The sequence below is a fragment of the Anomaloglossus baeobatrachus genome, chromosome 2 (genome assembly GCF_048569485.1).
Source record: "Anomaloglossus baeobatrachus isolate aAnoBae1 chromosome 2, aAnoBae1.hap1, whole genome shotgun sequence".
Classification (NCBI taxonomy): Eukaryota; Metazoa; Chordata; class Amphibia; order Anura; family Aromobatidae; genus Anomaloglossus; species Anomaloglossus baeobatrachus.
Genome location: NC_134354.1, coordinates 438,881,412 through 438,894,039, shown reverse-complemented (window position 1 = coordinate 438,894,039; position 12,628 = coordinate 438,881,412). Strand labels below are relative to the sequence as shown.

Here is a 12,628-nt window from a genome sequence, read left to right as displayed (position 1 = left end):
TGCTCCATCCCCCATGCTGCGCACCCCCCATCGTGCTCCATCCCCCATGCTGCGCACCCCCCATCGTGCTCCATCCCCCATGCTGCGCACCCCCCCATCGTGCTCCATCCCCCAAGCTGCGCACCCCTCATCGTGCTCCATCCCCCATGCTGCGCACCCCTCATCGTGCTCCATCCATCAAGCTGCGCACCCCTCATCGTGCTCCATCCCCCATACTGCGCACCCCTCATCGTGCTCCATCCCCAATGCTGCGCACCCCTCATCGTGCTCCATCCCCCATGGTGCGCACCCCCCATCGTGCTCCATCCCCCATGGTGCGCACCCCCCATCGTGCTCCATCCCCCATGGTGCGCACCCCCCATCGTGCTCCATCCCCCATGCTGCGCACCCCCCATCGTGCTCCATTCCCCATGCTGCGCACCCCCCATCGTGCTCCATCCCCCATGCTGCGCACCCCCCATCGTGGTCCATCTCCCATGCTGCGCACCCCCCATCGTGCTCCATCCCCCATACTGCGCACCCCCCATCGTGCTCCATCCCCCATGCTGCGCACCCCCCATCGTGCTCCATCCCCCATGCGGCGCACCCCCCATCGTGCTCCATCCCCCATGCTGCGCACCCCCCATCGTGCTCCATCCCCCATGCTGCGCACCCCCCATCGTGCTCCATCCCCCATGCTGCGCACCCCCCATCGTGCTCCATCCCCCATGCTGCGCACCCCCCATCGTGCTCCATCCCCCAAGCTGCGCACCCCTCATCGTGCTCCATCCCCCATGCTGCGCACCCCTCATCGTGCTCCATCCATCAAGCTGCGCACCCCTCATCGTGCTCCATCCCCCATACTGCGCACCCCTCATCGTGCTCCATCCCCAATGCTGCGCACCCCTCATCGTGCTCCATCCCCCATGCTGCGCACCTCCCATCGTGTTCCATCCCCCATGCTGGGGCCGCCGGGGGCGGGTCCGAGCGTGGCAACGTGTGCCGGGGGCGGGGCTGAGCGGGCGAGGTGTCAGCGTATGCCGGCTCCCTGCACATATGTACCGGGAGCTGGTGTACGCTGGTAACCATGATACACATCGGGTAACTAAGGGAAGCGCTTCCTATAGTTAAGCGATGTGTATCATGGTTACCAGCGTACACCGGCTCGGTCACGATCCCAGCGGGGCCGAGCGTGCCACATGTGTACAGGGAGCCGGTGTACGCTGGAGCGGGCGATGCATGCGGAGGGCCGGGGCAAGCGGCTAATCCATGCGGGGGGCGGGGCAAGACAGAGGCGAGCGGCCAATCCGTGGGGGGGCGGGGCCAGGTCGAGCCCAGCAGCCAATCCGACAGTTGTCACTCTAACGACACTGTCACGGTGACACAATTTTGGAGCAACACAGACAGACAGAATAAGGCAATTATATATATAGATAGCAATGATGGCAGATTGTTAAAGGGATGTGAAGGAATGGTCCCATAATTTCGAGGAGCTAGTCCTACATATATGTGTTTGTCATCGAAATTGTTTTATTGATTATATGTTTGAATAGATAGTATGTGGTAAGAACTATTGTATAGTTGTATGAATTGGTGTGTTCTGGAGTGAACAATATTAATTCTATGTATGAGACGCAGAATACTAATATTTGTGTAGAAACTTTTCATCTGTATATATTTTAGACTCCCTGAATAAATATGGGTAAAAATGTGTGCGTATTATATCATGTATATGTTGCTCAATAAAGATAAACTCTGGGGGGGGGGGGGGGTGTCTAGGAATATGTTCGATACTGGTTATTGTTAAAGAAGAAAAATCTGCTCCCTGTAAGTCCAGAAAATGCTTGGTAAGTCCCGACAAGGATCGTCTTTTGCCCATATTTGGGATGGTTGTATTCAAAACTGATGAAGCTGATCTTATATGTTCAGATATCCTGGTCCTGAGAGACCTCGACGTACATCCGATGTAGCTTATCACAGGTTGTGCAGGATGCCTTGTATATGACATGGGATGAGGAACAGTTCATGAAAGATTTAATTTTAATTATTTCATTGTTAGAGCTAGTGAAAAAGCGGTTGTTGAGCATAAATATACAAAGACCACATCGCTGCAGACCACATTTGTAACATCCAGTGGTACTCAACCAAGTTTGCTTGGATTTCTTGGTACTATACCTGCTGGGTGAGACAAGATTGCCTATCGTTGGTCAGCTCTCATTCTGCTCTCCATGATATTCTCTAGGCCAGGGATGTCCATCCTATGGCCCAAATGTGGTCCAGGATGTATGTTAATGCAGCTCCACACAGATTCAGTAAGCAGCATTGCTTAATTGTATAGTAGGTCACCATCACAATTTTTAGAGCTGCAGGCCTTGATATTTTTGTACAGAGAACTGTGCGTGCCCACAGCGCTCTGTAGTGAACGCTGACAACACACACAAGACTGGATTAGGTCAGACATTGGCCAATGTCAGGACATTCCTTGCGGGCGGAGGTAGTGTGATATACCCTCCTATCCAGCTCTGTAGCACCATAACTCTGCATTTCCAGGATCTTGGCGAGTCTATATAAGAGAACTGTCAATGTAGGGTATCTTGTAGAGAGGTCTCAGTGCATCCTATGTGATGTGAATACAGCAGCCTCATATCTTATACATGCATGTATACAGCAGTCTCCGTGTATCCTACGTGATATGAATAGAGCAAATTCAAGTGTACCCTATGCGACGTATACACCAGCCTCAGTATAGCGCCTTATTTTCCATTTTCTACATTAGTGATCACAATCTTGGAACCTGCTCAAATAGTTTGAGAGAAATTCTGCATGGGCTTCGGCATAATAATGATTATTATGTGAGGACTTTTTTGCTTATATGTAGTGGTAGAAATCACTAAAATTAAGCCCAGACATTTGTTTGTGTATTTAATGTGAGGCAAAAGACTTCTTCCTCTGACGTGGCCCAGAGACGCTAAAAGGTTGGACACCCTTGCTCTAGACTAGGGGTCCCAAACCTGTAGCTCGGGAGCCACATATAGCTATGTGGCTCACAACTATCAGCTTGGTGCATTAGCACCAGGTCTAGCAAACCATGAAGAGCAGGTCTCCAGATGGTGACTTTTTGAGATTCCTGTTGATCTTTGTATACTGCCTCGGTGTGATTTCTGTAGAAAAGCTTTGGCTGTCATTATACAGTAATAAGGGCTCTGTGTGTCACTAAAGTGAGGGGGGCCGGACCCTCTCTCAAAGCTAAATGTGGCTCTGGACCTCTGCTCTAGCCCTTCCTTGTGTGTCCAGAGTCTCATCTAATGGACAAAAGAAGAAAAGGAAAAAAAAAAAAAAAAAAAGTGTAAGGCTATGTGCCCAAGATGCTTTTTGTGTGATTCTTTCCTGCACACAAAAAAAAAGCATGTTTTGGCAGGAAAAAAGCAACTGGAAAAAAAAAAAAAAAAACAAAAAAAAAACAAAACACAATTTATTTTTTTTGCGTTTTTCCTGTTTCTTTTTGTGCTTTTTTTGTCTTGGCAATCGTGGGTGTTCAGGTGCTGTACCCTTGCAATCGCTGCTGGGTCTCCAGCTGATTTTACAGCCAGGATCTGGCTCTCACTGACCAGATCTGTGATTGCGCCACTCCTGTCAGTTTAACCCCCTGAATGCTGCGATCAGCGCATTCAGAAGGCAGGGAGAGGAATCACTTATCTTTCCCTGGCAATTGGGTCCCTGTAATGTGATCCTAGGGACCAGATCGCTGCTATAGTAACCCTGGGTCGTCACCATGACCACCCCGGGTTACTGAGCTATGGATAGCCTCACACACCATTATGTATGCATGGTGTGTGAGGCGATGTGCTGCGATATAATCCCTTATAAAGCATTGCAGGGGGATTATAAAAACGCAGGGAACAAACGCAGAAACAATTGACATTCTGCTTCGTTTTTCAGCAACAAAATCTGTGGCAGGTAAAGAAGCAACATGGGCACAGCAAGTCAGGATTCTCTTAGACTTTGTTGGGATGCTTTTTCCTTACTTTTGATTAAAATAAGCAAGGAAAAACATGAAAAACGCCACGTGGGCACAGTCTATCAACTCACCACTATGTTTAAACAGAGTCCACGTGTTCCAGGGTTGGTACAGGGATCCTCATTGCCAGAATCCACAAGTATAGATACAATATAAGGTGCCTATAGTGCCTATAATATGTCATTTCTGAGACTCTGATCTAGTATATATTCCATAACCATTCACTCTTATGTTACCTATGAATAAGGACTAAGGCTATGTGCCCACGTTGCGTGTTTTCATGCAGTTACGCAGCGATCTGCACTGCAGCGTAACTGCATGCGTCCTGCGTCCCCTGCACAGTCTATGGAGATTGTGCAGCAGCCATGCGCACGTGGCATATTAGAACGCAGCGATTCGGCTGCTGCCCGAAGCGCGCGTTCTAAGAAGTGACATGTCACTTCTTTCGTGCGGTTTGCATGCTGTCTATAGGGAGAGGCAGCATGCAGAGCGCACGTTCTCTGCCGGCACCATGCGCTTCAGAAAGGAGCTTTTCAGCTGCACTCTGAAGCGCACCTTTTAGCTGCGGTGCAGAGCGCACACGTGGGCACATAGCCTAAGGGTAAGAAGGCACTTTGCGTTTTTACCTGCGTTTCAGGTGCTTTTTAGGTCAGTTTTGAGAAGCACCTTTTTCATGCCAAAAGGCATGAGTTTTGATTTCACAGCAAAGTCAATGGAAAAATGGGGATTTCTAGACCCCACTTTGCGTTTCTAAACGCTGCGTTTAATTTGCACATTTTGTGGCAAAAACCATGCGTTCAAAGAAGCAGCATGTCAATTGTGTTTGACATTTTCGGTCAGTTTTGTTAACATGGAAGTCAATGAGAAATGGCAAAGATTCCTTCAAATTCCTGCGTTTTACCTGCTTTTTATCTGCAGAAAACATGCATTTTGGACATTAAAATAATGATTTCTTATGTCCCTACACACACACACACACACACACACACACACACACACACAATTAAATTTAAAAAAATTATAATTGCTATTTTTGCAATAAATAGTATATTACCGCTATAATTTTAGTCAATATTTCTATTTTCTTAATTATTTCTAAAAATCTATATGCGTTCCTTTTTTTACTCTTTTTTTCATTGTGTTTGACAGATTAAACTTTATTTAGCAGTGTCTTGATGTTCAAAATGTACCTGTCAAAACGCAGGTAAAAAAGCATGTAAAAGGCGCTGAAAACGCATCAAAAACGCGGTAAATACGCATGCGTTTTCAGCGCTAACATTCTGAAAAAGGCAACTTTGGTCAAATCAATTAAGCCCAAAACGTGCGTTTAGAACTGCAAGTAGGAGAACACAAAGTGCGGTCTTAGCCTAACACGTACGGATCGTGTAAGGTCCCCCTATCTTTAGCTTTTTCATCAAGTTCCTATGAAGTTTTTTATTGTTAATATGGATTTAGCTTTAATGTTCTAAAAAAGCTTGAATTTTTTGGTGCTGAAATCAACCTACTTTTTCTCATTGAGGCGACACACTATGCAGCATCTCCACAAGTGCTGCTTCACGCACGGTCATCTACAGTCTACTGCCTCTCTTGATTCGAACAAGCTGCTGTGACCTCCAGTCCATTGATACTCCATGATAAAGTCCACTGTGCACCAGACCAGAGTCTAAGGCTATGTGCGCACGTTGCGTAATTGCATGCAGTTACGCTGCGATCTGCACCGCAGCGTAACTGCATGCGTCCTGCATCCCCAGCACAATCTATGGAGATAATGCAGGAGACGTGTGGACGTGGCGTATTAGAGCGCAGCACTTCGGCTGCTGCCAGAAGCGCGTGTTCTAAGAAGTGACATGACACTTCTTTCGTGCGCTCTGCATGAAGTCCCTGCTCTGTCTATGGGAGGGGCTGGGAGGGGCTACATGCAGAGCGTATGAAATCGTCTTTTGTTTCTGCAGCGATTTGAAGCGCATGTGTGCTCTTTAAATCGCTGCAGAAATTTCTGCAGGGCCAGTACGCAACGTGCGCACATAGCCTTACAGAAATCCCCGACTGGAGTAATGCGGGCATCACACAAGGCGATCTATCGTGCGATAGGTCGTCGGGGTCACGGTTTTCGTGAAGCACATCTGGCTTCGTTGGCGACGTCGTCCCGTGTGACACCTACGAGCGATCGCAAATCGGTGACCAATCGTGTACTCGTCGTTTATTTTTAAAAAAAATCGTTTATTTTACTTTGCGCTGCTTGTTCATCGTACCCGGGGTAGCGCACATCGCACTGTGTGACACCCCAGGAACGATGAACACAGCGTCCCGCGGCTCCCGCCGGCTATGTGGAAGGAAGGAGGTGGGCGGGATGTTTACGTCCCGCTCATCTCCGCCCCTCTGCTTCTATTGGCCGGCCGCTGTGTGACGTCGCTGTGACGCCGGACGTCCCTCCCCCTTCAGGAAGTGGATGTTCGCCGCCCACAGCGACGTCGTTCAGCACGCAAGTACGTGTGACGGGGGTTAAACGACTTTGTGCGACACGGACAGCGATTTGCCCGTGACGCACAAACGACGGGGGCGGTACGATCGCACATGCGATCGCACGATAGATCGCATCGTGTGACGCCCGCATAAGACTTCTGGCCTCAGGATCCCTACAGATTGTCATGAATTAGACGTAGCATCAAGCCCCCGCCGTGCCCCAGATCTGTCCTTTTCGGTGTGGCTGGGAAAAGCTGGCGTGACAATGCTAGAAGAAAAATGTTTGCAGAACGTCAAAATGTTGTGACTTTTCAAAGCAGCTTATATCTGAATTCTGGAAAAATTTACATATTTTGACAAATCAGCCCAAAAGTGCATCAATTGGGGCATTTTAAGAGCACAACTTAGATCAAACAATTTAGGAGACATGAATAAAAAATTTTACAGTGGGCATATGGTTAGGTATTGGGCCTATTTTGAGAAACACTTGATATGGCATATTATATAAGTGATTATAAGAGACACAATATGACTACATTTTAAATGGTGCACATAGAAGTCATCACTATCCGATTGGTAGGGGATCAGACCCAAATACCATCACTGACCAGCTCCAAGAGAATAGGAACTGATGTGCTGTACACTGCAATGGAGCTGTGCAGCTCTATTCAATACAGCTGCAGTCGGACTAAACATCTGATAAGGGGTGGTCCTGGGTGTTGGATCCATCCACAACCTGATAATGGATGAATTATCCAAAGGACTTTATAAGTTACATTTTTGGATTCTTAAGGAAGGCATTGTGTATATGGCCCAATGTTATATAGACCCATGTATTATTGAGAATGGAGGACTTTAGGGTACAGGAACGATTTAGTGTAAGGAGGCCTCTATGTATATGGTGCTTATTACCATGGGGAATTATGTATATGGAGGAATGTTATATAGGGCCCTTGTATTATTGAGAATGGAGATCTTTAGGGTACAGGAACGATTTAGTGTAAGGAGGCCTCTATGTATTTAGGGCATCATACCATGGGCCATTTTTAGTGTAAGGTGGCCTTTATGTATATGGTGCTTCATACCATGGGCCATTATGAGAATGACACCATTTATTGTGGGGTCCTGAACAATGCCTATGGCCAAAAGGTTATGAGAATAGCGAAGATAAAGAGTACATGTAAAATGGCACATCAAGAGATTATCCTGAAAATATGCCAGTGTGCTAAATAAAGCCAAAGTGTAAGAAGTGTAAGACGAGACACTTATTAACAGCATTGACTGGTCAATGGCTCCATGCCAGCCTCACAGCTCGGGCCTCATTCCCCTTTGTAAAGGGATTGGCAGAAGATTTGCACATAACTAGATATTAATGAGGCTAAAGGGCACCCGCAGCACAGTCTTCTCTATGTGCTGGGTCAAAATTCAGCATTATGAGCTGTAATCTCCACCCTCCTATTCTGTCTAGTGTGATAAGGCCCAGAAAACCTAAAGATAATGCTGTCTCAATAAAGGCAAAGGTTACAGAAAAACAGCTGAAACTCCAGGCCTCAACATGTTATTCTATATCTATCAATAATATATAAGGCCGATGTACTCCATGCACCTTAATGGGCTCTCCGGGACTTTAAAGAAGCACTCCCTCTACGTTTTTTTATTCATTAAATACATTGTAAGGTTGCAGTCGGCCAAATCTTGGATTAAGCGTATTTGTCACCAAAGTGCCTAATCTCAGTGATGTGAAACCCAGAAAGCATGCTCCAGCACATATAGTGCCGCGGTTTTTTTTTTTGTTTTTTTTTTTTTGTTTTAATTTATTTTATTTTTTTTTTTTTAAATGGGCCGGGATTTTTTGGGCCCGGGTTTTAGGAGAAGAAAGATCTGGGTTGCATCGGCTGCTACCTTCCCTGCATGTCAGCTCTTGGAATGACATATTTAACCCTTTAAATGACAAAGCAATTTTTCATTTTTGCTCCTTCATTCTTTCTCCCCTTTTTCCAAGAGCCATAACTTTTTCATTTTTTCGTCGATATAGCCGTGTGAGAGCTTTTTTTTGGGTGGGAGGAGTTGTAGTTTTGAATGACACCATCCATTTCATCATACGATGTAATGGAAAGTAGGGTGAAATATAAAAATTTAAAAAATTCGGCAATTGTTTTTTTGTATTTATTTTACCATAAACCTGACCTGGCATTATGATTCCCCAGGTCTTTACAATTACGTGGATACCAAACATGAATAGTTTTTGTATTACTTAAGTGAAGGAAAAAAAAATCTTGCTTATATCACGACTTTCTGAGAACTGTAACGTTTTCCATTTTTGGGATCTGGGGCTGTGAGAGGCCTTGTTTTTTGCACCGGAGCTAAAGTCTTTATTGATATTATTTGGGGGTATATACAATGTTTTGATCACATTTTTTTCTGTTATTGGAACGACTGAAAAACTGTAATTCTGGTGTTTATATGTTTTTTCTCGTTATGCTATTTACCAATCGGATTAATTTATTTTACATTCTGATAGATCGGACATTTATAAACACAGTGATGTCTAGTATGTATATTTTTTATTTATATTTTTTTAATGTGATAAGGGGGGGGGGGATTAGATCTTTTATATTTAAAAAAAACTAAAATCTTTTTTCTACTTTACTCTGTATTTAATAGTCCTTTTAGAGGACTGGAACCTGCTATAGCCTGATCCCGTGTTCTATATACAGCAATGCCAGAGTATACCCTATGGAGATGGGGAAAGGGAGTAAGGAGTAGGAAGAGGGAGAAATGCAAAGATCGAGCTGAGCTTTCTAACAAGTCTTTTACCTCAACCCAGAGTAACTCCACTCTGCTATATAATTTACTCCATGTTGTTAGTTGTCTCTGCTAAATAAAGAATGATGAGCAAAGATCTCTGTCTGTGCTGTATATGGCAGACATCAAAGTACCGTAGCTAGTCTCCTCTCCCCAGCTCAGAGTCAATTGCAAATTCAATATATCTGTAGAGACGGAAAAAAAGATTTGGATGTGTGGACCATGTATTTTTTATAGTTATGTTATATTGCTTAGCCTGTTTCCTCTCTTTTTTCACTTCGTATCAGTACTCCTATTTGGACTAGATGTAGGAGACTGCATAGGGATACCACTTATTTTGTTTTCTGCTCTGTCTGAGACCATGAAAGGTAAGGTTTTTTTAGCTCCTATAACTAGTGATGGGTGCTGTGCCTGGGGGCGGTGTGACCCAAAGCTGTGGGGCTCTGCCTTTCACACAGGGCTGCTGTGGGACACCTTGTTTACCCCCCATTGGTGCGGTATTGGCTGGGAAGTGGTTGGCACATGACACCACATCTTTAAGGTTAGGGACTCACTCAGAGGTTCGCAGTGACGTGGCAGTGGGCTTCACATAGTCTGATCAGAATATTAGCTATGAACCTCATTAAATTTTGTTAATTTTTGCTTAGTTCAATGTATGAATTTTGGTCCATGGCGCCCAGTCTCCAAAATGCTGGGTAAATCGCTTTGAAATGCAGCATACATTTAGCAACTTTTGACGTTTTCACACCAGTTTCTCCGTACTACACCAAAATGGCTGGAGCTGGAGCATGTCGGAGGCGTGATAGCACAACTTGTATACAACATGATGGGCTGTGGCGTTCCTTACATCAGAAATCTCATACCAGCCCTCACCTGGAGTAACGTTTATAGTGAAAAGCACAGTCACACACCACTTGTTAGACACGTCTGATTTATTAAGAGGCATATAAATCATGAAAGTTTGACTCCAACAAATCCCCTTATATAAAGTGGTATAAAAAGTGTCAGTCAGTGGCGTACTGACAATGGCGGCAGACCACGCAGCCGCTGTGGGGCACCCGCTGTTCGGCACTGCACACTTTCAACTATATTGGCAATGTGGATGTGAATACAGTTGAAAGCAATGATAGAACATCCATCATTCTCCCTCTGTGTCTGGGCTCTGATGCATCACCGCAGCAGGGAAATAACAGCACTATAGGGCGCCCAGAGACCTGAACAGTGTGGGAATGAGGGGAGGTAATTAGGTTTTTTTTAATACATTGTAAGGGCTAATATACTAGTTAGAGGGCTATGGGGGGACATTATACTGTATGGAAGGCAGCATGGTGGCCATCATACTGTATGGAAAACAGCGTGCTGGGGGGGCCACACCGCGTTGTGGGGGGGGGGGGGGGTGTCACAGTTAGGGCAACATACTGTGTTAGTGCTCATCATAATTTGCCAGAGATGGGGGGTTACAGTAGGGTCACAATACTGTTCATGTGGAGCAGTTCACTGGGTGTATCATACTGTGCTTGGGGGGCACTTTTATTGGCATCATACTTCATGGCAGCAATGAAAGGAGAATCTAGGGGATTCAATAGTTTAAGCACTGCAAAATTATATGATATGCTCTGCTATGACCCCCAACAAATATTACCTTTTTTTGTGGAGGCAATTAGAATTTCTGCTACATGGCCCCATGATTTCTATGTACCCCCTGGTCAGAGTTGTTGAATCGGGGCCCATGCCTTCTTTTGTAGCTCTGTTATACTGTAAATAATAGATATATCCTGCAGAAGTGAGAACTATTGAGTACTAAGACACGTGGTGTAATGGCAGCCTGTGATGTGAAATCACGCTATTAATGCTGGCTGTCAGTCAGTGCCGAGTCGTGGTACAGCTGTAGGTCACCCTGTACTGATCGGTGACTGAAACCATGCAGGCCAGACCTGTGACTGAAAGCCAGAGGCTGCTGGGAGAAATACAATTCATCTCCCAGTCGCCAGGCTTCCAGTGCGGGGGCCGGGCAGTTTAAGACCTGCAGAATACCCAGATATCTGCAAGTTAATGGAGTTTTTATTTTATGACAGGTTCCCTTTAAAAGGCAGAAGTTGTGTTACCTCCATGGTCCCTATTGTTGGGAGGTATAGGACCGTATGGTTACTTTTAAAGTCTTTTTTCCATGCAGAGATGTAGCAGTGACATCCCACAGGTATAGCCTGGCACACCGCTGTACTCTTCTGGTCAGTAATGTGCCAGAGTACATGTAATGGCATCCACTAGGCCGTATCCCTGGTCTCAGGGCAGCCATACTCCAGTAACAGATCACAGCCAGTCCTCTCCCTGCACACATGGCTCCCGTGCTGTCACCCAGCTGTCCCGGGCAGCATGGTACGGACAAAGCAATGACCTCTGGGGCTGCAGGCTTGTCACAGCTGTTATCAGGCGGCTAAACTGATACAGACTGATCAGAGATGACAGAGCTCTACAATGACTGACATCTGTAGCACGACAGCCATAAAGCAACACGGATTTAATCAATCTGGACCTCTGTGCAACCTGTTACCATGGGGACAGCCTCGGCAGATGTACTCTACTAGCTCCACCAATCACCACCACGGGTGGGCGGGGCATGTGCCAAAGTGAACCGGGACCGCCGGCCGCGGCGGCAGGAGGCGTCACGCACCTGTGTCTGATGGTAATGCTGCTGCAGCTCTTCCCAGTCCCGCACACAGTCCGGCAGGGCCGAGGACGCCATGCTGCCCCCCTCACCGCAGACCCGTGTCTTGTGCGCGGCCCCAGCGCCACTTCCTGATTAGTGTTGGAACCAATAACAAGGTCGGACACGCCTCCTCGTCTGTAGCCAATCATGTGCTCGGGTGGAGGAGGCCTGGATGTCAGGTGACGTGATGTAGGGCAGAGGCCGCCTCCGCCTGTGAGGCGGGGACAGTGCACGCTGCTGCGTCCGTCAGACTGAGCGCCGCTACAACGCGTGGGGACCACTTCAGTGCGCCCAGAAGTGGCAGAAGAGGCGCACGTCACCAGAGCCACAGTGGCCATGTTCATAGGGGGTTACCCAAGGCTCCCTTGTAAAGTGCTGTGGAATATGTCGGCGCCATAGAAAGACAATTGTTGTGCTGATGACTTCGCCTGTTGCATCTGTGCTGACTCTGCCAGAGGAATGAGGGGTTCTAGTGCAGAAAAAACTTCAGCTGTAATAATAATAAAAAATTACAGGTCTTCAGGTCCATGTTTTATTCCGGTGTTGAAGTCCCCTCTGGATAGACCCTAAGTCGGTGTTCACACTTAGCGGTCATGCTGCAGCTTTTATCCACAACAGACTGCTGCAGTTTTATTATGGATGCGCTGAAAAAATCA

The 12,628-nt window shown here is 46.5% G+C and overlaps 2 protein-coding genes across 2 annotated transcripts in view; both read right to left on the bottom strand.

Annotated features, from left to right (window-relative positions):
- TMEM120A (transmembrane protein 120A) overlaps window positions 1-12,101 on the bottom strand; it is a 72,067-nt gene extending 59,966 nt beyond the window's left edge. The window contains exon 1 of the mRNA XM_075334187.1: window positions 11,937-12,101. Coding sequence (XP_075190302.1) covers window positions 11,937-12,008 — 72 coding nt within the window. The 5' untranslated portion in view covers window positions 12,009-12,101. The remainder of the gene's footprint in view (window positions 1-11,936) is intronic.
- The window catches only part of POR (cytochrome p450 oxidoreductase), a 438,013-nt gene that overhangs the window by 77,094 nt on the left and 348,291 nt on the right, over window positions 1-12,628 (bottom strand). The window lies entirely within an intron of this gene.